Below are 27,964 nucleotides of genomic sequence, written 5' to 3' on the forward strand. Positions count from 1 at the left end.
GGAAAATCAATGGCGGCAGATGGTTCTCCCAGAACTGGGCCAGGTTGTGTGTGTTTTCACTTCTCTAGTTAAATATACAACCTACTTACTCTGTTCACCCCCACTCCCACGATAGTGCTTTTACTGGTGTGTGTGTGTGTGTGCGTGTGTGTGTGAGAGAGCCGGGGGTTTAATTGAAAGAGTATGTATCAGTTTTACAGCAACAAGAGGGAAAATACAAGGGGACAAAAATCAACAAATCTGCCAAAAACTAGCCAAATGTTTGGAGTGTTAGCAGGGATGAGGAGAGATGGCCGACTGCTCCCAAAGATGAGCAGGGCCAGACGGCCACCGCTGCATTCCAGGAAGACACCCAGAAGAACAGAACAGAGACCAGGTGGCCGACCGAGTTTGTGTGAATACAAACAAATGACATGAAGCGAAGAATCCGATATTGTCTCAAAACATTGTCATTGTAACGGATCTAAAATACATCTCAAAGACAAGATGTGATTTGAAACATTTAACATGTTTTGATGAAAGTGTTTATTTGATTTTTGTTTTTTTTCCCCGAAAGAGAAAGAGATGAGAAAAGCAATGCTGTATATGAGAATGAGGTGTAGCCTGGTGTAGACTCTGTCTTAATATGCTGACTATCCAGCGTTCACAAACCAAAATGAGCTTTAAAGCCGACTAATCAGTCCATTACTTAACCAATCAATTTGGGATTGTTGTTACATTCCCAAACGATTGCTTGAAAACCAGGTAGGATATGTCGATGTATTAACTGTGCACATTTCAGAAGTGTAACCTGCGTCCTTCTGTCTCTATCCTTTATTTTATTTGGCTGAACACATCCTGACTACATCTTCGTACTAAATACAAAGACATAAGTGTGATACCGGTACTGCAAGTATGAACATTTGGAAATGCCGGACAAGCTGGCCACAGTCAAAGACAGTCAAAGGACAGCTATTGTTGTTGAGTGTCTGATCTGACCTCTTTTTCATTGCATCATTATCCAATGACCAGCATGATCTTGTTGTAAAACAGGAAACATGAATAAACAAGGCCTAGCGGTATGCCAGTGATGATAATGATGCCAGTGGCAGTTTTTTCCTATGTGGATAACCTTGCGTGTCTCCAAGTGAGCACATGTGTGTTTGAATATATCTGTGTGTGTGTGCGTGCCTTTCACATCAGTGTTAGAAAACCCAAATCCATATCAGATGAGTCAAAAAGCCTCCTACGTGTGCAGGGCCACACACAAAGCCCTCAACCAATAAGGTGAGCTCTGACCCCTCATCTCCCACCAATAGCTAAGCAGCATTTTCCTTTACCCTAAAGGGAAGTTGACTTCTGTTTTTATTGTCACTGAGCTGTGTCTCCCTAAGGCACAAAACATAAGACAGAGGGCTGCACTGTACCACACATGCGTTGGTGGGGGTCCCCTGCCAGTACAGCTACATGAATGCACACACACAGACTCACACAGCAACTGGGTTGTTTAAAGCTCCCTGTGAGGGTCACAGAATGAGCAGCACTGCCCCAGCCACACTACTGTATGAACACATACAATGAGCACGTTAAGGAAGAGCACTTAGGCTTCGGTATAAACACTGATGAGTTATGCCCCTGGCTGTCGACTGTCTCTGGTCCAACCAGAGTGCTGTCCCTCTGACACCACCGACACACACTCACTTATTCATCACAGAACATCAAAGAATAAAATATTCAGCGGAGAACATTTTGTGTTGCGCCACACAAATTGCAATCAGTTCCACCTGTAACAAACGTTGCTTATAAAGGAGAGCATCATTATTTTTTATGATGAGTCATTATTTAATCTAAATTGCTGAATGTTTTCACTTTTCCAGTGTGTGGCCCATTTAAAGAGCTTTGCTGTGTTTAACCCTCCATTATCCAAATGTTTCACATTTGAAAGTGTTACAGAACAAAGAAAAGCAACAGTTCAAGTATTGATGATGGATTTTCTGTTGACTGACTGATTATTGTACTGATCATCACAGCACCTAATATATTTTTAATATGGTTATTTCTCCGTGTGAGATGATCATTAAAACTGCTTACATTTTATTTGCAAAGTTTATGTCATGTTTTTGCTTCCTTTTCTGTACCTGGGTGAGAAGAGGCAAATTAATTCCCGTTAACAGAAATGTAAAATGATGCTCTTTCTCTTTAGCGGTTTTCAAGAGCTCCCCGCATTGCCTCATACGTTCCTTGTGTATTGAATTACCTTTATTGCCTCAGTCCCTAAAAACAGGAAGGCAACCATCGTGTGTTATCTTTTCTCTCTCCATCCTCTTTCTCTAGACCTTTTCTTATGCTAATCAAACAGAGGATCCACTCATTGGGAGGTGGAGAACGGTATCACCTCCACCTTGGACTTGGACCTCTCTATCATTCAATTTTTCTCTCCCTCTTTCATTCCCTATTTGGCTCTGTCATGCCCTATACTCACGCCAAAGTAGGGCTAAATATTAAGTTCAAGGAGGTTATGCAAACACGTTGAAACAGCCATCCTTGGCCTAAGTATTACCCTGAAACCTTCCATTACCCGCCTTGCTTTCCTCTCTCCTCATCGTCAACTGCAGCCTGGAAATATGGAGCCAGAAAACTTTAAAATATCAGGAACAAAGAGTACAACACAGTGGCACATTATTACACATGTACACACACACACATGTACATACACAAGCATGCAACCGAAGTGCACACTTAGACACAAACCGATGAAAGATGGGTCCAGAAAACAGAGGGAGCAAGTACCTCTGGTGTATTTTTTCTGTGTTCCAAATGTAGGGCCTGGCGGTGGACCACAACTGAACCGCAGCCGACATGCGGTGGAATGGGAGGCCGCCACACTCACTTCCCTTAAAGGAGCCGTAGACACACACACACACTTACAGGCGATCATAGAATAATACACACATGCTCAAACACACACATATACACAAATGTTCAGCAATTTCCTGGATAGTGCTGTCATGACGATGGGAGTCCATGTTTAAAAAGTGGTTTGAGGCGAAGGGACAGATCTGTATGTGATGTTTCCCACAATGCTTTGCCAGACAATTACACAACCCAATTAATGTGGTTACTACAGCAGGGTAAGACTTCAGTTTGTGCAGGCCAAGTGTACATGTAAGCATGTGTGAGAGAGAAGATGTGTATACGCGCCTTTGGCCAGACCTACTGTCAGAATTACAGCTTTCCTTTGAGCCTGGACCAGTTGATTTCCCGTCAGTGAGTAGGACACACAAGGTCAAACTAACATTCACCCCACACTCAATCAGCCAATCACAGTTATTCCCAATCATGTTGGGAATAACATGAGCTCAGCTATTTAAAAACTGCATTAGCCACAGTTTGCTGTGTCTTCCCAGCAGAGAGCTCCATATCCTGAATCCCAACCAAATGTTGGAACATTTAAATAATAAAATATAAACTATTTTATATTAATTATGGTACAGTTAGCATAACATAACAAAAATTATATTATGTACTTTTGTGTAGTATATATGTTTCACATATATTTTCAAAAAAATGGAATGCACATGCAAATTAATATATTCACTATTCAGAGCAATAGTGTAAAAACCATTCTTATAGTTTCATTTATACATGGTTGCTGCTGAGCTGGCTGGTGTGCAAATTCCAATTAATTCATAAATTACTGGTGAGTTAATACACAACAAAAACTTTACTTATCAAATTTCATAATCAACGGTAATTGGTATGTTGTCAAAATATAATGTAACTGCTCTGCTCTGCACTGAAGCAGCAGGAACCACATACTTTATTTACAGTCTGTAGAATCAGAATCAGAAGTCGTTTATTGCCATTGTCAGTGAGTGTTCACTGACTAGGAACGTTTCTCGTGAAGTCGTGCTACATCTAACAGTAATGACAAAATACAAAATACAAAAACCATACAAGTACGGACACATCAGCAGCAAACACAAACACACTGAGCACATACTAACTTATATTGTCTACATTATCCCAGCTTTAACATGATTTAAAGTGTGCAGGGTAAAATGTATTTAAAGCAAGAAGCTGAGATGCACGCACCCACATGACACACTGGACTGAGGGTACTGATTAGGGGACCTTTTGTCAGGAGTGGAGAGGTCTACTCTATATTTAGACAGATCATTCAGGATCATGGGATCACAGACTAACATGATTACATACTAGTCCTCTGATAAAATACCTCACTATTATTTCCCTGTCAATGCACAAAGAACGTGTTATTTCTACACAAAGTACACATTGCATGATCACACACGCATGCAGACACGCACGCACGCACACACACAATTATATTATTATTAACAGTCACACTTTTCACGCACAAATACATGCATGAATGCTTACAGATACAGAGGCAAGAACATACAAATGCACACTCACAGATGTCTCGCTCTCTCTCACACACACACACAATTACTCTATAATCTGTCTAATTTGCATGTTGAATCTAGTGTCGACAGATCAAGCCTTTTGTGCCATTGCAATTGCTTTCTCATCAACTTAGTAAATTCCCAAAAGAGACATACCCACTTGTAAAATATAGTGGCTGTGCATGAGTTCCGTGTGAAGGAAACGCACTGAAAAATACATGTGTTCTTGTCATTATGGTACTTCTTGTTGGTGGAAGATTGAGTGCAAGGGTTTATGATTTTTTACCAAAGTATGAAAATTGAAGCTGCAAGTGGGAACACGCATGCATGCAACTATGAAACAGCAGTTGTATACCTCTTGTAATCACAGTAGAAAGACTGCACTTTAACCCTTTTTGTTCCATCCCTCAAGTCCTCTTACTTGAGCCTCACAAATATCTACAATTTGTATGTTAATAGAAAGACAGAGCAGCCATAAATGCAGATGGTACACTGAACAGAGATAAGTGCTTTGGCCGACTCTCCCACACACCTGGCCATGGATACCAGGACACATCTGGTTTTTAATAAAGAGACCAATGGTAGTATACAGACAGATGCTGTTGACAGACATACTGATTTCTTGATAAATAACACACACATGCACAAAAACAGTTCCCATGTGTATTACAGTTAATACCTTCTGCAAGTTCTTCTTTGTTTTTTACATATTTTTTTAGACATATGGAGAACAAAGCATTGGTACCAGCCTAGAGGACAACATTCTGGAACTGCAGGCAACAAGACTGCAGAGTTGTTGTGGTACATGTGGTGGCATGTGACGATGGGGGTTGGAATAATTTTTCTTTCCACTGCAACCTGTGTTTTCCCCTCCCTCGTCTCATCGTCCATGTGTCTGTGCCTGTGGGCGTGACAGACTCCTGGCAATGTGGGTGGCATTAGACACACCTGTACCATATCCTTAAATCCAGCTGGTGCTGGATTTAACTGTGTTCTCAACTAGCCTTTGTTTGCCAGGTTGTTCAGTTTGCTCGTGTGACAGTATAGCATTAAAATTCCCCGTCTGAAAGATCATAGAATGAGTTTGCATAGTTCACCTTGTCATGTCCAGGATTCAGCTTTGTCCTGACTCAGACCTTCACAACTGTCCAACAGGGGTGTCCAAGCTGCCATGAAGGGCCAAGGCACTCCAGGTTTTCTTTCCAACCTTCATCAGCTGATCTCAATAATGAGCTCCTTCTCTCAAATTGAAAAGAGGTGTTGATAATTAAAATCACTTGCTTTAGTGACCGGCTGGAAGGAAAACCTGCAGCGTCTCGGCCCTCCAAGGCACAGTTTGGACACCCCTGTCCTAGAATATTCATTTATACCACACAAAAACAACAACACTGTGACTGCTGTCTGCAGTGTAGCGTGAACACAGACACATTTAGGTTTCTCTGCTTCTATTTGCGTGATTGCATTTAGAGTTTACCTTGCATGTGCATAATCATAATTATTGTCGTCTGTGTCCACGCATGTGCAAATGTGTTTATCCTTTATTTTCCAAAGTCACATGTTCGGACAATAATGTTCAGTGGCAGAAGCCCCCCATGACTTGCTACTTGGGCATGCTCAAACAAAACCAGACATAAAAGAGGATCCTCAAGCAATTAAGGCCCGCCATAGTGCTAACTCCCAGAACAACCTTGGTTTCTCCATTTCCATCAGCAAGTGTCTTCGTCCCCTGCCCCATACGTAGCGGATTGTGCTACCACATGCCATACTCACTGTCTGCCTGCATCCTGTGTGACATGGGTGGCAAAAGAACACCTTCTGCGTATGCCATCTGCAGGATTAAACTGTAACCTTGGTGGGCAGCGCACTAACTGGCACAGAAATGGTTGTAATGCAGACATCATAATATTGCGCGTTAATATGTACTGTATTTATTGCAGACGTGTCCAAAGTCCGGCCCACGGGCCAATCACGGCCTGAGGTCAGATTTTATATGCCACACTTTGTCTAACAATGTGTAATATTTGGCCCACCATACACCACACAGAACAGGCAGTTCCTATTCTCAACTCATGGAGGTAGTGACATATGTCTGTCAACTGCCACAAAACATCAAGGAAGAAGAAGACTGAGAGATGGACCAATCACAGACCATGCTTTGTGATCGCCTGTTGCTTTGTTACCAGAACAACATGTCTGTTATCAGGCAGAGCTGGATGTTTCTGATGGAATTCCAGATGACTTATGTACCCTGATGTTTTCATCTGAATGTTTACATTTGGTGACGTCATTGTTGTCTATAAATGAAAATATTAAATAACAGAATATTTATGTACATCTTTGATTGTTTTAAATATTTTCACCAGGGACTGTTGGCCCTCAGACATGTTCACATTATCAAATCTGGCCCACCTTACAAAATGTTTGGACACCCTTGCTGTAAGTGTTCACATCTCCGTCATTGGGATTAATTTGTCTCTATCCATATCAACTGCTTACTCACCTGAATGTGCTTTTATATATATATATGTGTGTGTGTGTGTAAGGTATAACTTTGTCATCATGGTTAATTCACTTCAGCTCAGTTAAGGCATTGTCTCATTGCAGAGCAAGGTCAGTCATAGTGAGTGATGGACATTCCATTTGAATCCTCTCCTCCGGTGCCAGAATAGAGGGTGATATCTCAGTGCCTGAGGCTTGGATATCAGACATGGTGAAAATCTGTTCTAGATCATTGTAAGAAAAATTGGTGAACCCAATCTGGGTCAACTTCTTTTTCCCACTGCCACCCAAATCCCACTCCTCCTCTCTCCTTGTCGTTATGCCTTGCTCTTGCTGTATTAAGGCATCTCTTTGGCCTTTTGTCACTCAACACCTCATAACACAGACATCTCTTTCTGTAAAAAAAAAGCAGAGGATAAATGGAGAGATGGAGCAGTCCTGCACTTGTAGATATGGTGTATGTGTGTATAGTAATAAAGCTAATAAATGCCATGTGGCCAGGAAACTGATTTCTGTATTTCCATTTACTCATGTCACCAAGCCATTGTTTGCAGCAAAAGCAGATATTTAACTTAAAAAACACTTATAATGCATAAAATGCAGAATATGTTCAAAATGGTGGGTTTAAGGCAGAAACACAGAGGACGAGTGCTTCCAAGTAAATATGTGGCTATGCACACACCCATTCTGAATGTTCGTATGTCCGTGACACAAGAACTATGAACAATGACACGGGCCTTGTCATCTCCTTACACACATGCAGCAATGTTTATGTGGGCAAGAAAAAATGTGTGTCCCACCAAAATGCACATCAAACTGCATACCTTTGCATGTTTGTCCTATATGTGCAAACCTTTTGTAGTGGCGAGAGTAGCTCTCTTGTTACATATACACATGTTCTTTATGGGCTAGCTAATGGAGCTGGGGTCTTCCTGCCTGTGTGATGTGGTTTACTGTTGTTTGATGTGCTCAGGAATCCTGCATATGAGAGCACCCAAGCCGATCTTATCACATAAAAGCCCTTGCAATGGAAGAGGACACTCAACTCTCTCTTTTTTTTTTTTTTTTTACTTAAAAGAGATCCATGTTCTTGTGAGTCTGTTTCTGTGCCTATGTTTCTGTGCAAGTGTGCACCATTCCTCTAATTCAATCGAGTGTGTAACCCAAGGCCAAACACACACATTTGATTTTAGTAAATGCTGCACCCGGAGACCTTTGGCTTGAATGGATCGGTGGCAACATGCATGGATGTACACACATACATTCTTGTGTATGTATGTATGTGTGTGTGTGACCAAAGAAGAGTCACACATTGACAAGACCACTTTGGTTTTTTTTCTTGTTTGACTTCGCCCTAACCCTAACGGTTCAGTATGTTTGCACAAGACCGGACTTATTAAATATTTTAGCGAGGCATGGCATATATTGTAGTCTCCTCAATATAGCAGACAAACGAGTTTGTTCTTCCAAATTACATTAACTACCAAGGAGAAAGAATAGGTAATAATAATGTAATATGAAAACCATGTGGATCTTAACCAAGCAACAGCTTAGTAAAAAATAAAAGAAAAAAAAAGAGCCACTATGAATGGAATTTGTCTCTTATTTGTCTCCATTTGAATATCTGATGAAAGTCTGTCATGACAGACACACAAAATAAATTTTTTTTGAAGCATAAACATAGACTGAAATGGAAAGAAAGACATCACCAGAGTAACATCAACACATAATATTATGTCAGCCTCGTGCGGTCCTAAAAATTCACCCCATATCGTAGTTTAAGTAGGGACATTAAGTAGATACCCTCTGCCAATGTTCAACAATCCAAAAAGGTATGTAAGAAATAAATTGTAAAAAGTATTTTATACTTATATAATTTTATATAATGTCACAGTAAGCTCAACAAGTATGTCAACTCTTTAACTGAACCCACTTTATGGAAGCTTCACTTCCATATGGCCAAGCCTGCCGGTTTTCATAAAGATCTGTGAGGTAGTTTTTGCATAATCCTGCTAAAAGTCAGACAAATGAAGAAGCCAACGAACAGATGCTGGAGAAAACGTCTTCGGTGGAGGTAAAAAGGTTTTGTTAAAGTAATGTAGACACATGCTGCCTTATTTATATTTAGAATATTTTAGTTAAAATTGCACTTCCTCTGTTCTCTGATCTTGACTTACTCTAAATTATTCCAGCCGTATACACACATATGCTCAATAAATTCATGAATGGCCACATTTTCAATCATGCATACGCACACTGTCTGTGTTTCATCTCCAAACTGAAAGTGATGCAATTGTCTTTGCTCACATTCCCTCCAGCCCTTCTTGTCTCTGCAGGATTCTTGCATTGTTTATTTAGTGGTGACCAGTCCTGCTTCTACGCAGTCTGTCCACCCACATGAAGGCCTACTCTGTCTTATTGATGCTCGCTTTGAAGATGAAGGAATACACAGATTAAACTGCGGTTGCCATCTTGAATACATGTGAATCTTGCTCCAAATAAACGTCTGGGTTCACATTTGTGTGACTCTCTCTCTCTCTCTCTCTCTCTCTCTCTCTCTCTCTCTGCAGTGTTTTTTTCTTCACATTTTCTTTTTCACATCAACTCTGATACCATAAGAATGAGACTGAACTTTTTACTTCAGAGTTGTGAAAGTTGTCCGTGGTGCTTGTCAATTATAATATGTCTCCACGAACAAATAAAAACAAATGGCAGTTTAGAGAAGATTTTAAATTCTGATTCTGAGTTTAAATTTACTGATGTTCATTTATCCTCATTTTATGACAAGGAGCTCATGTGTACGCCAGCGTTGGTTTGTTTGTTTGACTGTTAGCAAGATAATTCAAAAAGTTACAGACGGATCTTGATTAAATTTTCAGGAAATGTTACCAAGAACAGATGATGCAATTTTGATGATCAGAATACATTGTGGATTATGGATCACTTTGAAATCAATCAAGTCAATAGAGCTTCAGAATTTGTTCATCAATTTCTCATTTGATTATTGACTGATGTTTATGGAATTTGACAGTCATGTAGGGTGGAGACCTCTATGTCATGTGGATCGGATCCAGATTCAAAAATCATTCAAAAATACACATCAACTCCGATTGATTTTTACTTTTCATAATTGATGTATAAAGATACAGAGAACAATTTAGAACCTTTTCATAATGATCCAGATCAACATATAGATGGTGTAAATCCAATTACAAGGGGAATGAGCTGCTTGGCGGAGGTCTGCGCTCTCTGAGTCCTTTCTATTTTTTATTCTATTTTCACATTTCTACTTTTAAATAATTTGCTCCTTCCCTCCTCTCATTTGTTATCCTGTCCTCTCACTTCCAGTGAGAACTGGCCGAGTGAGAACAGTGATGTTTTCAAAATGTCTCCATTTAACACAGATGGAATGCTGTTCACATCATGTGAGGAGTATTTGGTCTCTACATTTCTGATTGTGTGCACACATGCACACACTAACAGAAATGGGCTCACGGACAAGGTCATGTATGCACATGTTTTTCTTTGCACACATTCAATGTGAATCAACAAGGATACACACACTCATCAAAACTTGCTTGGGCCGTTTCCTGCCATTGCCGAGAAGTACATAATGATAATTACAGTTTGGGTCTACATCCCTGAATTAACCAGATCAGACACACAAACACAAAATCCAGAAGTGCCAGCGGCTGCTGTGGTGCATGCTGGCTAGTGTGCAGTGTTATAAAGGAGCCCATTGCTGGGAAGTGGTCCATTCTACGATTGTTGTCAATTAAAACCTCCTGGGTACCATCAGCAGGAATGAAAGATAAGCACAGTAAAACTCCAGTCAACCAACAAAGAGTCAGAAAGAGTCAGACTTTACTGAGAACTTCATGTAACAATGTCTTACTCTGATTGAAGAAAGGAATGTGACAATGACTGAATGACAGTTGCAAGAACACAGACTGGTGTCTCTGTTCTGCCTTTCATTAAAAGCAAATATGTAGGCAGATGAAGATACTACTTCCACGAGGGCATTGCACTAAGCCAGTGATTTAATGGGTTTTTTTATTTTCTTTTACAGGAGAGTACATCCAAAAACATATTGCATACAGCCACATATAAAGTAATTTCTTTCTTTTTTTTAAATATCTCACTGCAGCCCACTCTTTGAGCTTCAGTGTTTCCACTAGGAGTTTTTCCAGCAGTGATCCCAAAGTGTGTGAGTTTTATTGTGTGCTGTCAGGGACTAATCAGCATGTCTGAATACCGTGAGTGGGACTTTAGATACATTTGGTATCCGACAGGTCTACCCAGACTGCTTACGTACTTGCTACTCCGCTTCCTCTCTCCTGTCCTTCTCTACTACTACTACTATTCTGTCTCAAGTGTCATACCTGATGTCCTGTCGAATAATGGATTACATTAAGTAAAGTACTGTTTGACAATGCAATGCCATTGATGTGAAGTCAAATAACTCCTGATAGACAATTTCACAATTCACATAGAAGGGAAGAAATAATAATAATAAAAAAATAATGACAATTTTACCAAATAACCCAATTTCACTTCTCATCATCATCAGCCACTATTCTTACCACCAAACACTTAGCTGAATTAAATTGAAAATTGAAGCACACATTGTTTGACAAAAGCTAAGTGTAATGTATGTACATACTATAACTATACTATATATATAGTTGTAACGCTGCTGACTTTTGTATGGAAGATCGGGGGCAGCAACATCCAGGTAGGCCCTTAGACAAGACCCTTCACGCTACACACATATACCTCGGAATGAGTGAAGCAAGGATAAATAGTCACACCGACTGGACCGTCGCCTGGGTTAACAAGATTCGTGTCAGGTGTTGGGGAACCAGGACACCCTGATGACAAGTTGGCTACTGGAACAAGATGTAGGTAGAGCAGGTTGGATGAAAAGGGCCTTGATGGAGTGCTACTAGAGTAGAAACCCAAGCGAAAGGGGGTACATGCAGGGAATGTGGGAAGAATGGTTGCTTTAGAACCCCACACCACTGACAACTGGCTCAATGTTCAAATATCTGAAGAGTCTTATCTGCAGTCACCTGCCAGGCATGAGAGAAGTTTGGGTGAGTGTAATATTCTTTGAGTAACCACAACATCATGAGCCAATAACCACATAACATTAGTGCAAGCAAAAGCCTGCTTCATATTTAGATAATTAAAAACACAGAAACACACAATGAGAGTCTCCCGTTTCTTAAACTGTTTGATCTGCCTTCCCTCATCCAATAGTCATGATGACAGGCATGTCTGACTAAAATTGGATATGATTATTGATATGCCTGATGGCAAAATTCAACAACAAATTAACAAAAAGCTTTGGAAAATGCATCACTTTCGGTGTGTGTCAGTTAGTAAGGTGTAAACTTTGTTGTTTTTTCAAATCATAGTTCAGTTCACCTGAATTATCCTTAAGACATCTGATCCTTTCTATCTATTTTATATCTGACTATGCAATTAGCTAAATAACAGACTTTCCATGAAAACCTCTTTGGAGTGTCCTGCTTTTGATCTGTTCCCCACCATCTCTACATCTGATCTGTGCTTTGGTTGTAATAGGTGGGTAATGGAGTTGAAGAGCAATGTCTGTGGGGGTATTGCATACAGGGGACACTGGGCCTTCAGGGTTTGCGTGTGGCCACTGTTGCTATCAATGTATCCAGGTATAATTGTAACCTTGGTTTTTCTGAGTGAAGAGACTTTCTCAGCCTTGTTATATATTCCATATGTACCACAGGGAATCACCCTGCATAGGTCCAGGCCCAGGTCTGCTTGATTTCACTGAGTAAGCATTGATTAGAATTGGTCCTGTAGGGACCTTGCACTGGAAGGCTAGGCTCTTTGCTCAGAGTACCAAGGTCACAATGTATTTGAGCGTTCTCCATTCCATTGGATCAAGACCATTACTTCATGCGGCTGCTTTTTCCAAGTACAGGGAATCTTTAAAAAACAACTTGAGTAGGCCACGATTAAAATCTTCAAAAAATAAAACAAGATACCTGATACTGTATTTAAATTATATGTGCATGCCACCAGACAGAATCCCAATCTTCTTAAATGAAAATAATCGCTTATTACATGTATCCAGATGGTGGCAGGGTCACTGCTGCAGAGCAACATTTTTTTTTTTTGCAGAGGTTCAGCAAAACAAAATTGTTTTGTTGTGAAAATGTACTCCGATTTCAACTGGATCTGTTTCCTCAGGTATTAAAGATAGAACTAGGGAATATGGGACAACACGTCATTAGCATGACCGAGGGGTTTTCCCACAGGGGTCCCGATTGATGCACAATTCTCTCCCAACTACAGTGGCAGGTTTAGGATGATGTCATTCTGGGATAAGGTATATACTGGGTTTGCCCTTGGCTGTTGCCATGTCAAATTCATAAACTTCAACATCGGTAAGTTTTGGTTGCGTAAGTTATTGTGACTGATACAGGTGCTATTTGCAGCACTGCCTTAGGCCCAAAAGTGTGTACATCACCCTGCACTAATTAGCCCCTTTTCCACCACGGGAACTTTAATATATACCGAGGATTTGGCGGATTTCCACCAAAATTACGTGGGTGAAAAAAAAACGTTCCCTCAAGCGCAAACTTTCCCTGAAAGAAATACCCAATAAGGGAATAGGATTTTTCAGATTCCCCTTAATTCTTGAGGAGTGGGGCTGTGTGCTGAAAAACAATGATTGCTGGAACACATTTTCTGCGCTCAGTACTTTGAGGGTGTGGAACTATGGTTTCCCTCCAGTCCGTTGCTCTATCGTGTTTCCAGACGCAGAAGGAAACACAAGGCGGAAGGTTGTACTTCTATATGTATCCAAAATACATAAAGATGCCAAAATAAATGTAGTTAGTCCATAGTTATGGTAATATCTACATTTATTTGTGCTAGGATTCTTTTATAAGTTTAATTTGTACAGGGCTATTGATTTTCATACTATGGGCATTTAGCAAACTGCAGTTCCTCTGGAAGCAGACTGTTCACCAGTGACATGACAGTGTATTTATATTTGTATTACCTACATAAAAACAATTCAATCACACACACACAGAACCTTACTGCCTTATATCAGTACTGTATGTTATGCAACTATAAATACTACTTTTTTTCTTCCTTTGAAACTTTCAGACCAGAGTCTAAATAAGTCCGTCCTGGCTTGCCATATTAGTGTCACAAGGTTGTGACTTATATTTGAGGCACTAGTGGCTACTTCTTGCTACAGAGCACTTCATTTGTGCCCACTACCTAGAATTGCTTTGAAAAGGGGAAAACAAGCTTTGCATGATTTTGATGATTATTCCACAAGGGAAAATGTGCAGAGAAAGAAAGAAGAGCAATATAAAATACATTGTGCGGAGCCAGTACCAAGTAGAGAGGGAGGCCAGGCCACATTCACAGACAAGGTCAACCTTGGTGGAGAGCTATACCTAGTTGTGTACTGTATCATAGAGTACCCCTCTACTTTACTACTGTACAGCAAAACAACCTTCTCCACTTCACCCTGTCCTTTGCATCATCTTCCCCCTACACCAGCCACTCTCATGTCATCCCTCACTACGTCCATGTATCTGGAAATCTCTACTTTCACTACTAAAAATAAAGATATAGAAAGTAGAAATCCAGAAAGGGGCCAAAAGATCAATTGTCTCCAACATTTCTCGAATAGTCATGCCTTAAATCTCTGCATGGTCAAGAAAATAGTGTGTCATAAAGAGATATACACATAACCTATCTCAGTGAGTGTTCCTCTTACAGATCATGCATAACAGATTTTCAACATACCGGTAATTCAAAAATAATAATCTTTTTGTATCTTAAAATCTATCTCTTTGTCTATTTAAATTCCAATTTGCTGAGACGTATATCTATTTATATTTACAGCACCTTCTCTCTGGACCTCCCATTCCTGCTCCTCATTCCTTTGGTGACCCTGAGGGCATGACTGTTGTTCAGGAGGCCATCACTGGTCACCTCTTTACGGCTCCGGGGTCCACCCAATCAATTGTCCTCTCATGTACACACTTGAATGCCTAGACGCACTCACACACACACTATTCCAATCAATTAGTCCTGAGATTTATAGAACGGCGTAAACCTTGGGGTGTTAGTCTCCCTAAGGCCAATAAGACTGGGCTTTCCTGAGACTAGCAGCAGCGAAATGACACTAATTAGTTGTGTCTGTTTATGCGTAGGTTTGTGCATGTGTGTGTTTGAGACTGACACTAATTAGCAGTGCTAGTGCACCTACTTCCTCAAGACCATTTCCTGTGATAGTAATTATTAGGTATGTGTGATAAATTCCAGACCTTCTTCCAGCCGTTACAAGATACAAGAGAAAAACAGACAAGAAAGTGACGAGCAACGTTTAATACTCAGGGTACTTTAAGGAGGACAGGGTTAAAAGAGTTGGAAAATAGAAAAAGTACAAGAAAGACTTTATTCTGGTGTCAAACACGAGATAAGGTTGTTGTTTTTTTTATATGAGGTTCAAATTGCTTACCTTAATGTGCGCAGTTTGAGACAAGAGTTTTTATTCTCTGGAGAAAAAAAAAATCCCAAATGTTCACATTCATGAAACAGCATTACTTCCTTCTGGCCTTCCCGGTCATACATTTATGCATTTGCTTTATGAGGCACAACGCTAGTCCTGAACATTCAATGGCTCACTTATTTATCCATCATGCAATTGCCATACATTGAACTATCAGAGGGAGTCCTACATGTGTGTGCGTCCAAATAATATTGTCATGGTGTGAATAAGCACCAAAAAAATATAAAGAAGTAGTGATTAAAGAACAGGCTTAATGTATTCTCAACCAGCCGTTTAGCGATGCAGATCGTTGTGTTACTTACGGTTTTAATTTAAGTGAAACAATTTACACCCCATCTTGATGGGACCTCGTGTAAAGTACCTCTAGCGGTGCCTGAACCCCAGTGGGAAAACGACAAACATGGCTTTCCATGTGATGAAACCCTCCATTGACAAAACCTCAAAGAGGAGGTGTAGGGTGGAACGAAACTCAGTCATAATAACACACCTACAGGTCCGAAAGCTGACACACATGTCGAAGGTAAACAAGAGTGTCAAAGGGCACGGAAGCACAGACAGACATGATGAATGGCCCAAAGTTCCCATGAGGTGACACACAAATTGGCTCACAGAGAGTGGATGGTGAAGTGTGGTTACGTCCCTCCTCATCACTGCAACACAGAGAATCCCATTCACACGCCACACCACCTTCCATGTCTCATCATTACTTATCACAACAATGGCGCTGTAACACTATGCACGTCTCCATGTGGCTGAGTGAATGTGCACGCTGTACATGTGTGCATCTGCTGCTTTTCTATTTGCTCATAGGGTACTTTTCACGTTTTTCACGTATGTCAATGCTATGTCAAAAGTCATACAAGATCAGTCAGTTTGTGTGTGCGCGTGAATATCAGTTTCTGATTTTGTGAGGCTGTGCATGTGTCCAGGCCCCTTAGAGAGATCAGCTTGAAGGGACACGACCTTGAAGTACAGCTGGTCTCTCTGCATGTTTAGTCAGAGTAACCATGGAAATGGCACTGTGCAGACAGGATGTCTACATTGGGGATTTGAAAGTCATAATGTCGCTACTTCTCTAAGCTTCATTATGCCATGCATTATTGCAAGTAGGCCACAAATGGACATAGAAACACATCACAGACGGAACTGAATTTCGGGTTAGGAGTTATTGCATTTCCACAGGAAGGATAGCATTTAAAAATAATTCATTTGCAGAAGGGACAAAACACACACTTCTATCCAGTAAGTCGACAAATGTCATACTCAGGCCAATAATTCAGCAACAAGCACTTTTGTGAAACAAATATAACAGGAATGGGCCTACAAAGCGTGGAGGCCTTGTTTGTCAAAAATGTTGTCTTGTGAGTTTCAAAAGTAGAAAAATCTAAGATGAAGCAAAATTTGCTTTCGATTAAATTGTAGTGAAATACCAGCTGGATGGTTTGTATTGCCCGATGTGGTCCGGGTGTTTGCTGACAGATGGAATGTTGTGTTTAGTCGCTCTATTTTCATAATTCTCCTCCCTCTCTCCACTTCTCCTGCGCTAACCAGACTATGAACCCACCCATCCCTCACAGCTCTCCTAAATCTTTTTTCATTTATTCTTCCATCACTTTTCTCCTCATCTCCATCCATCTGCCCCTCCATTAATGACTCCCTCACTCTATCTTCCCTTCATTTACCATCATTTACATTGTAAACTCTACAGATTCTGGCTTTGCCTTCTTTCTTTTCCTCTCTTCTGTAGTGACTTCACATATTTGTTTCACTAATATTTGCAGGCTTTTCATCCCCTTTCTCAGCTCGCCCTTTCTCTACAGATAAACATACCCACTTTGTCAACTCTTCATCAGTCCATGTGCCCCAAAGTTTCTTTGCGCCATCATCATATTCATCTGTGAAATGTAAACAGAGATAATATCATCTACTTTAGGTTAAGACATCCACTACAATGTCATGTAGTATTATTCTAATCAGCCTATGGAAGCATTTCAATGAACAACAATTCAAAATGTCCAAACACATAATTTCTCTGTTGTGCACCTACACCCTACGACCTTAAGATCATTAAATGAATAGCTCCTCTGGAGGCCAGCTCTGTGTGTGTGTGTGTGTGTGTGTGTGTGTACAGTATAGTATGATGGAAACTCTATCTAGTGTGGGGTGATAGAGCAGACCTGCATTTCTCCGTGTATGTCAAGCCTCCAACTCTATATCAGAAAGGAGAAAATATGAAAAAGCATAGCATCTCTCTCTCTCTCACTCTCTCTCACCTCACTTGCACAACATAAGCGAGGAAATCCAGTGTCCAAGGAGAGGATATTGAAAATAATTTCCCCCCTCCTGTCTCTTTCATTAATAGTGTTGAAAAGCAAACACACACACACACACACACACACACACACACACCTACACACACACAGACAACTCCCCGTTTAATTGTCAACGTGACTCACATGGTTTCCTTCAGCTTGTCTTCTTGACAAGTGCCATTTTGCAGCACAGAAACTTGGCGAGCAATCAAACTTCTCTCATGATTCTAAGATTTGAAATAGTTGAGTTTGCGTGGCCCCTCCATTCCATCTTCCCCTCCCGTCTCTCTTTCCGCTGTGCTTTCACTCATAGCTCTCCCTTTCTTTTTACCTTTCTTTCTGTCGCTTATCTATGCTGTTTAGTTTTACCGGTGATAACTTAGACCAGAGCAGTGCTGAATATGGCCCCTTTTACGGCACAAAGCCAACGTCTGGGTAAGTACGTGCGTGTCTGCAGACATGAGTGGTTTTGTGTGTGTGTGACTTGTACGTGCACGTCTTAGTGGCTGGTTCATGTGTAAATCAGTCTCGCAGAGCTTCGCCCATTACAATTCAACAGTCCTTTAATCCTCATCTTCAGTGGCCCAGAACCCCTGGGCCTGACCTTCATACACAAAGACACAGAGGATCTGATGCACAAGAGACCACACACACACTTTTTATTTGCTCTTACTGGTGTATACTTGCAATCAGTCTATTTCTAAAATGCAAGGAATCCCACCTACTTTGTTGCAGTTTATCTCTTCCAACTCCCACACCCACATTCTACTTTTTGAGCATTATTCCAACGATAATACAATATTGAGTTAAGTTGTGTGCCAGTGCAGTACAAAAGTCTCCTTCCCATGACAAGTCCATGAGCATCTTCTTGATTTCAGGTACACACCTGGAAGCATGGATTGTGTCTGTATCATATGCAACACATTTCTTCTGATAAACATCCTTAATAATGTTTGGATGGTGAAAATTAGAAGAAGATTGTATCACAAGCCTGTGTGTGTTTGGGTGTGTATGTGTGATCCGTGGGGGGAGGTCGCTTTCTCTCTCGTCTCCAGCATATACTGCACATACACACATATTCATGTAGTTTGATCCGAGATTGTTGTGAGGCGTAATGGATTTTAAAAGTTGTAATTTCAATAGATACATACCAGCTTTTCTTTTTGTACCGCACGGAGTGGCTGACATTAAAGGCATTTCTTTGTGGCACGTGACAACCTGATATCAGGGTCCTCAAAGCAAACACATATGTAGCTGCTCCACTGGCAGGTCACTGAACTCACTCACACGTTCATACATACCCACTGCTCTAACTCTGTGACACATAGACATACAAATAAGAAAACAAACAGCTACACACATCTTTCTGACCTGCCGACTAAAGCTGCACCACCTGCACTCAATAAATGTTACATTTCACAAGGCTGCCATAGACAATGGCTGATCCTGCTTCAGAACACACCTCAGCACTGATGTCTCTATAACACTTATGCAGAGATGCACATGTGAGCAGGGAAGGACATAAACCTGCTTAAGACAGTATATATGCTGCATGACTCACAGCAATGTAAATAGGATATGCTTGGTCATATACATTACCATGAATACCTTTATCAACTGGATCCTGCAGTCATAACCAATGGAACCAATGGCTCCATGCTTTTAATTCATTGACTTATTTAATGCTTAGACTTTAAATTTGTGACTGGAAGATGGATGTGTGGGGTTGATTAACACAGAAAAACTATTTCAAAGACTAACTTCATTTCCAGAATCTCCTCCAGCTGCTTGCGCCTTTCCTGGCGAAGACTATTAAGATGTCTGTCTCTCTCATGCAAGGACTGCTGAGTCGAGGACAGATGCACTTTGGTGTCATCCAACTCCTGCCGTGTCTCCTCCAATGCTCCCATCAGCTCCTCCAACTGTTCAGGGGGAGAGACACACAGGTTTGTACCTTCATTGTTTGGTTTTTACATATCAGAAGTAAATCACATGACATATGACCTAGAACTGATGTGCCATTTTAGATTTATCCACACACAGCTACAGACGCATACTTAAGAGGACATTTATGAAGGTTTTGTATGTTGGAATTTTAGAACGAGTCAAACTGATGGCAACAATAAAACCTAAGGGTAGGCAAGCAGGAAAATGTGAAATTACTAAAGTATAAAGGTTAAACTTATTGTATGTCTACTGATCCTTGAAACAAACTGTCACCTTGCTCCACTTAACTTTTTCCTAAATATCAAATGTGGCTCTATTTCAGAGCAGGAGAGAGGAATGTTCAGTCTCTCAAGTACATATCCTCCTCCTGCACACACATGGTCTCCAACCTTGCAGGCCTGCGTGTCCAACTGGTTTGAGATGTCTGAGATACAGGATGTGACCTCAGGGAGTCATTATCCTAAGATGGGAACAGCCTAATTGTCTAACAACAAGTACTTTACAATAGGAGGTGTTACCATGCCGCCTTGTCAATGTAATATAAATGAAAGACCACTGAACATATATGTGCCACTGCTCAATTTGGATTATTTGGCGATTTGTAAAACCTGATTGATTTGAGGTGTTGTATTTCAAGTAAAATAAAAATGAAAAGAAAGTGAAGGAGAAGTACGGACAAAGGTTACAGGGAAAAGCACTCCATGGGGTAGAACATGAAAAAAGGAATGGGCCTCTTTTATGAAGGGGCCAAATCGTTCACACATTTTCGGGACACTCACCATCTTTCTAGGTGTGTTTCACAGATGTCAGATAATGTGCTTACTGATTGTTCATGAATATCACATATAGAGTGGGAGAAAACAAGGGTGGAAGCAAAGAGTGGGCAACACAGAAATTCACATGATGGGAAAGTGACAACTTTCAGGAAGAACATCTTGGAAAGGTAACAAAGCATTGTCTAAAAGAAAATACTCCTCAGACTCCAGCCAACCACAACTGACCTCAGTAGTCGCCAGCAGTTAATAGACCCAACATCAACAAGACATCCAAATGCACAAAATCTCACAATGTTTAAAGTTTGATATTTTCAGTCAGGCTTAAAAGGGTCCAAAGCCAGTCTTTCCAACTTGACAGCCAAGGGTCACACACACACAACTCCCTGCACCCACCACATGTCCATCAACCCTCATGCACTGACTGCCTACCACCTAACCCCCCATTAGTCCACCACCCAGGGTAGCCCTCGCTTCACAATCACATCATTAATAAGGAATACAATGCATTTTATCAAAATTAGAGACCTAATCAGCTTAGTGGTGATCTTGTGCGTGCTAATTTAGCTCAACTTCAAGGCAAAGCCTCCCAGCAAGGCTAAAGCTCACTAAGACTGGTCCAAAGCCCCTTTAGCTGCTAAGCTGATTGGGGGCTCAAAGCTAAGGGACAAATCCCTCTTGTCCATTTGCATCGGTGTTGCTGGTTCAAAGGCCTAGTTCAAACAGCAAAGGGTGGTGGGGGGAGAGAGAGACAGTAAGAGTAATGAAGAGAGCAGTAGAGAGAGGGAGATTTAAGGCAATTGACTGAGACAACTTAAGAAGGCAGATGGGAAAGAATGAGGATTGGGACGATGGATGGGCAGCAGAAACGATGGCAGGAGAAAGACGAACGACAGAGATAAGCAGTGATGGAGTGAGAAATTTAGAGAGTGGGGGTGTGAATAAAAGTGACCCAGGGCATTAGCCATGCTCCATTTGAACAGGTTTGAAGATTGGGAGACTTTAAGGGCATTACACATCATGAGACTGATTACTCCATGATAGAGGGGGTGACGAAAGGAGAAAATCAAGGAGTGAGTGCGCAGGAGGGGAAAGGTGAGAACGCAAGCCTAGCAGGGTATTCTGAAACGGTGTCAGGGTCAGGTGATGTCCTTCTGTCTTACCACAACATCCCTTTCTATACACTCTTACCTCTGAGGTAGAAACCCCAGTGCACTGACAACTGCGTGACCGTATATCAATGGTATGTTGCCGCTATTCCTAATTATGGGGTGACGTCATGTTGGCTCATAAGATTCGTTGTGCTGACAGCACAGAGCAGGGTGAAGTGACGAGTGGCGAGTGGAGTGAACGCCAAATGAGTTTCTTTTCATTGTGACTGCAACTCTATTTTCAATGTGTCAAGATCAGTCACTAGTATGGCTGAATCCCGGCTCAGTATTTTCTCTGTGGAAGGTCTGGAGTGAGAAGAAATGAGAGAAAGTTGACGATGGCTTTTGGGGTCAACGAGTGTTAATGTGTCACAAGTCAGGAAAGGATTTCCTTGAATTCTTTCGCTACAAAGTTGAATAATTAGAATATTAGCATAAGTCCCAACAGATATTAATATAACTTTCATTTGTATTTCTCACGTATTCTTTGATCTGTAAGTCAAGCATGCAACGTGCAGAAATTGCAGAAAAAGAGGATAATACAAGCACGGTTAGAACTGTCTCTCAACTGGGATTGACCTTGGGTTTGTTGCTCCATCCACCCGTCTCCTCAAGCTCTTCTTGAAAGTGTGTGTGTGTGTGTGTGTATACTGTATCTGAGAGTGTCAGGATACAGCCACCTTTCTACCTAAAATGTTAATTCTTGTTTTAACCACAGATTGCTCTCATATTACTTGTGGTACTCATCAGCAATGCAAGGTCATTCTCATTCACATGCACACTCACACCAGGAGGAAACACACTCCCTTGCCTTGTTTTTCTTTCCCACCACAGACACACCTAGGCCCACATACACATACACTTGTTTTTTTTTTTGGGACCCACTTAAGGACGTAGACTGACCAGCTGGCAGTCAGATGGATAGATAGCAGGACATATGAGTGAAACGGGCAGCCTGTACTCCGTCAAGGCTACAAGCCTAAAGCCTTCGGATATGTCAATGAATTCTGATAGCATGCAATTAAACTCATAGTATGTTAACCATGTGTGTGACTATCCAAGCATACAGCAGCAAACTTAAGGAGAGGCCTTTCTTAGATGGAGGTGAGCTGCTTTGTGTTTTAAATGTAGGTCATGCTATCTGCGTTCTGTGTATGTATGTGTTCATGCTCTATCTTCAATGTGCGAGACATCAGGGAAACCTGTTACTAGGCAACCTCCTCTTGCACCCAGAGAGCCTCCCTTTGTGCCAAGGTGATCATGCTCTCCTTAAGGGTCCTGCGCCAACTCATTTATTCGTTCCACTGTCTCCAACATGGAATCCTGGGAAGCTAAAAGAGGAAGCTGCGCGGTGAGGGTTGACTTAGTGAGGGAGGGTTGGAAGTATAGTAAGGTAATAGGGTATAGTTTATTTTCATGTATTTTGGCAAAGGAATTCAGTCAGTGTATAAATGCAAAAACAAGGGGAGACAGACAGAGTAATAACATTAACAACAAGACATAGCCATGACAGAACAGAAGAGTGATAAGTGAAGGAGAGAGAGTGTGTGAGTACTCTGACCCCTGAACATCTGTATGAACGCGCAGAAGTGTGGAGTAGATTGTGGCCTCTGACACTTATGGTGAGTGGAGGAAAAGGAGCCCTTATCATATCACACTGGGTGATGGAGCTGTGAAGGTAAACACTGGAAAGAAATAATAACCCTACTTACACCCCCCCCCCCCCCCCCCTTACTAAAGTTGACTGGCCTTCCAGTTCACACATTCACACTTTTGTGGGAGAAGGGAAGAAGCTTCGGTCAGAAGCTCGAGACAAAACATTAAGACTGAACAAAAGAGCCCAGTTACCTTCGCTGAAAACACAGGAGTGAAAAGAAATTATCCAGACAAAGACAAAATAAAACTGGGATAAGAGCATTTCACCTCAGAAACAGTGAATTCATAATTATTGGAAATGTTTCATTGTTTTTACTCTTATAAATTATTGCTGACATATGGCATTCAACATGAGTATGTGTGTGTTTAATGGCATTGATAAACAATACCAAAACATGAAACAGTTTTCTATATATTCATATACTCCACCAGTTCCAGCCTGCCTGCACAAGATTCTTCACTTCCATTCCGCATTCTCCATCACTCTGCACGCTTGACCCGAGGTACTTGAAGTCCTCTCCCTTCTTTACGTCTATTCCTCGTAACCTCACTGTGCCGCCCCCCCCCCCCCCCCCCCCCCCCCTGGGAGCTTCACATTTACATGTACTGTTTTACTCCTGCTCAGCTTCATTCCTCTCTTTTCTTGAGCAAACCTCCACTTCTCTAAATTCTCCTCTACCTGCTCCCTGCAGATCATAATGTCATCCGCAAACATCATATTCCAAGGGGCTTCCTGCCTCACCTCATCTGTTAGTCTATCCATCCCCATAGCAAACAAAAAGGTGCTCAGAGCTGATCCCTGTTGCAATTCCACCTCTACACTAAACTCCCCTGTCAGTCCTACTGCACACGTCACTGCTGTCATTACACTAAATTTATAAGAAAGGCTCAAATTAATTTATCAGGAACATGCATGATGTATATTAATGTATTGCCTTCCCTTAATAAATATTATAAGAGGTATATCATAAGTTCTGAGTTGCCAGATGTTTTTCCATTCCATTTCCTAACCGCTTATTCCGTTATCGGGTCGCGGGCCAAGCTGGAGCCAATCCCAGCAGTCAATGGGCGAGAGGCAGGGGACACCCTGGACAAGCCGCCAGTTCATCGCAGGGCAACACAGAGACAGACAACCAGCCACACACACACTCACACCTACGGGCAATTTAGTGTCACCAATCAGCCTAGGCTGCATGTCTTTGGTGGTGGGAGGAACCCGGAGAACCCGGAGAGAACCCACGCAGACACGGGGAGAACATGCAAACTCCTCACAGAATGGCCACAAGCCGGAGACGAACCTGCGACCATGAGTTGCCAGATGTATCATATATAAATGTTTTGTGTTGCTGGAAGTGGCATCAAGCCAGTTAAAATTGTTAAATAATATCAAATAACTGGACTCCTCTATGGGAAAAAGGTACTATTTGAAAGTTCAAAATGGTACTGAGAGACTAATTCAGCAATAGAAGAGCAAAGGATAATCCATGAGCCTGATGAAAATAGTGCCAAGTCAGCCAAATCACAAGCGGATACTTGTGGCTCATCACGTCAGCGAGACACAGCAGGAGGTGAGCGACAAACACCAGCACACACACCCACAGAGGCAGCCTGTGTGTGTCAGCAGTCCAAAGCTGTAATTGAATGTGACAGACGGTCAGTAATTCGATGCACCAGAATCAACAAGTACTGGTCTGACCACCTCCAACAGACAGCAATGCACACATGCACGCATATACACACACATAGACACACCCCGCTGAGACGGGGCTGCCACCGCTGGACCCTGAGTGAAACCAGAAGATCAGAGAGCTGCATCTGAATGTGTGTGCACGTGTGTGTATGTGCAGTATATGTGTCTGTCTGTGTCAGTGCGTATCTGCTATGTAAGTTTTAGTAGTAATAGGAGAATACTGCTGACTGTCAAGAATACGAAGGAAGGGCCAGAGAGACAGAGGTGCAGGGAGTGGGGAAAAATGAATGATAATTGCCTGAGCAAGACCAATCATCGCCTTGTTCCCTAAAGAAGGATCATTATGGAGCACGGAGGTCCTTTCTGGTTTGAGGGAGGAATTAAAATTACAAAATCAAACCAGCAGAGAGTGAGAAAATGTCCATTTCAGCTTCATACAAACACACACATGCAAACCACTTACCCTTATAGCATGATAAATGCAGACGCAAACATCTGTGTGATGTGATCTCTGTGATGTGCAGCATCAACCCTTTTGTTATTCAAAATATTTTAAGTATGTCTGCATGGCCAGAAGATTCATATACGGTTTCAGTGAAGTAACTAGACTGAGCTTGGACTGACTGGAAATGCAAAACAGAAAAATATAACTTTTTCTATCTTATTTAACTGTTGCCAGAATGTTTTGTTTTTTTAAGAAAAGAGTCTCTAATCCTTCTTGAGTGTCGCTGATGCCGCCATTACAGATAAAAGAGATCTAAAAGGCCTGTGCGAAGGCTTGAAGTGAAGATTTCCGATGTGTGTTTTCTCTGTGTTTGTGAAGTGCAGCGTGTCACAATGGAGATGATAGAGCCGAGAGATGCTATCACTCCGTCCCACATAAACTCTCCAAAGCGGACGAAGAGAGGGAGGAATGAGGGAAGGCTGTTTGTTTGTGTCTACATTCGAAGTATGCTGCATTATTTAACCGTTTGCTTGACTGCATACTTATATACGGATTAGAACCCCAACAAACAAGGTCCGAAATCATCACTCACCAGTCGCCAAATGTTAATAAAAAATCTCTGCTTGCCAATAAAATAACCGCCCGTAGTCAGTTGGGCTGCAGCAACTCCAGTGACCCGCTAGGCGGATAAGCAGCTGTAGATTAGACAATCTCAATGGACGGATGTAAAATGTTACGAGTTATTTTCAATTCAAAACAATATTTATTTTATATAGTAATGTATTTATACTTTATATTTACAGTAAATAAATCAAATACAACTGAGAAACATAAACCTTTCCTGGATTTAATTTACAAATCCATTCAGACTCTAAGTCAGAAACAGAACCACTGTCCACGATGCCAGCAAATAATCCTGATAATAACAGCAATGGGAAAATAATAACACATGATAGGATTTATTTTTCTAAATCTCACACGAGCCAGCAAGGTAATAGGACAATCGGACAGTGTTGTGACATTTTGACAAATGCCCCTTGACCACCTAAAAGTACCGGTACATGTGCAGCACTAATAGGTCATGCATGCATCAAATTCAGACTAAGCATGTGAATATAATAAAGAAAATGTATTCAAGTACTCCTTGTACTTTAGACTACGTATACTGTGACTGTTATGTAACTTATAATTGATATATTTGTCCACAGATAGACCAAAAGGTAAATTATGGACATTGGCATAAGGTAAGAGCTGAAAAGAGGTGAGCAGGAAAAATGAGAAATGAAGGCTGTATGAACAAATTTGCCCTTTACAGGATGCTGAGGCGACAAAGCGCTCAATATGAAGGCATGAACTGTTGTACACACATATATTCAAACCTGCGATAAAGAGTGTGGATTTCCATCAGTTAGGTCAGCTTTCCTCATCTCTGTCTGCTTCTGGATGATAGGAGACTTGATTTTCCTTCAATTAAAGAAAAATGGATAACAACAAATGAGAAGACACTCAATAATCTAAACAATCACAGACCCAATCCCAAATGTGCATCATACTCTGCCTATATGCACAATATACAACGTCCCACTTTCAATTCAAATGCTAGTTTATTTCATTGTTAAATTAGGGCCTGCATGTTACATCACACATGTAAATGTCAGGGCAGCTGTGTGCACAGTAAATCAGAAAGTGACTGGCAGGCTTGTGACAAGATGAGACTTGACCATTGAAGGGTAGATGCATGCTGTGTAAATCTTTCAATAACAAAACACACAAATACAAATACTGGAGCTGCAGTATACATGCATGAACCCACAAAGCCCATGCACCATATGACACACAACTGCACATAAATCTTCTCACAAACAACACTTTAGAGTCAAAACACTGAGGTACCAGTCTGGCTATCAGACTTTTGAATAAAAATCAAATAAAAAACTGTGAGAAAGTTGACAGTGACAAATTAGCACTTAAGAGAACCTTACAGCGCTGCAAACAGGCTGTGACCGAGCAGCTGCTGAAATGCACCGCATTTTTATTATTCCATATCCACACTGGTGTGTTTGCTTTGGGCAAAACCTACAAGCTGCCTCCGCACACAGACAAATATTTACTGTCATAGGCTTTGGAATAGTGTGTAAACGCATGCGTGTGCGGATAATGCTAATCATAAATTTTTTATACCATCATTAATGCGCAATGCGAGCACACACACACACGTGAACACGTACACACGGAAGACGAGGAAAATAATGCATTTGCACTCAAATCTTTGATGTGTGTTTTTATAAACTCTGAGGTCATGGAGAAAAAACATGAGGGTGTCAGCTGTCGCACACCGGCAGGCCTGATACAGGTGTGTAAGCCAGCAGGCACGCTGGTTCCTTCTGACAGCTGATATGCCCCCAACCCCCCCCCCCCCAACAACCCCTCAGAGCAAAATGAAGTGCATGTTTTGACCGCTGTGAAGGCAAATGAGGGTGTGCAGAGTGTGAATGAGGAAC

General features: G+C 41.4%; 1 protein-coding gene across 1 annotated transcript in view; it reads right to left on the bottom strand.

Annotated features, from left to right (window-relative positions):
- LOC137902119 (ERC protein 2-like) overlaps positions 1–27,964 on the bottom strand; it is a 96,810-nt gene that overhangs the window by 13,880 nt on the left and 54,966 nt on the right. The window contains 2 exon segments of the mRNA XM_068746181.1: positions 19,563–19,723; positions 26,843–26,927. Of these exon segments, the coding sequence (XP_068602282.1) occupies positions 19,563–19,723; positions 26,843–26,927 (246 nt within the window).

This window comes from Brachionichthys hirsutus, chromosome 2, assembly GCF_040956055.1.
Source record: "Brachionichthys hirsutus isolate HB-005 chromosome 2, CSIRO-AGI_Bhir_v1, whole genome shotgun sequence".
In the NCBI taxonomy this organism is placed as follows: Eukaryota; Metazoa; Chordata; class Actinopteri; order Lophiiformes; family Brachionichthyidae; genus Brachionichthys; species Brachionichthys hirsutus.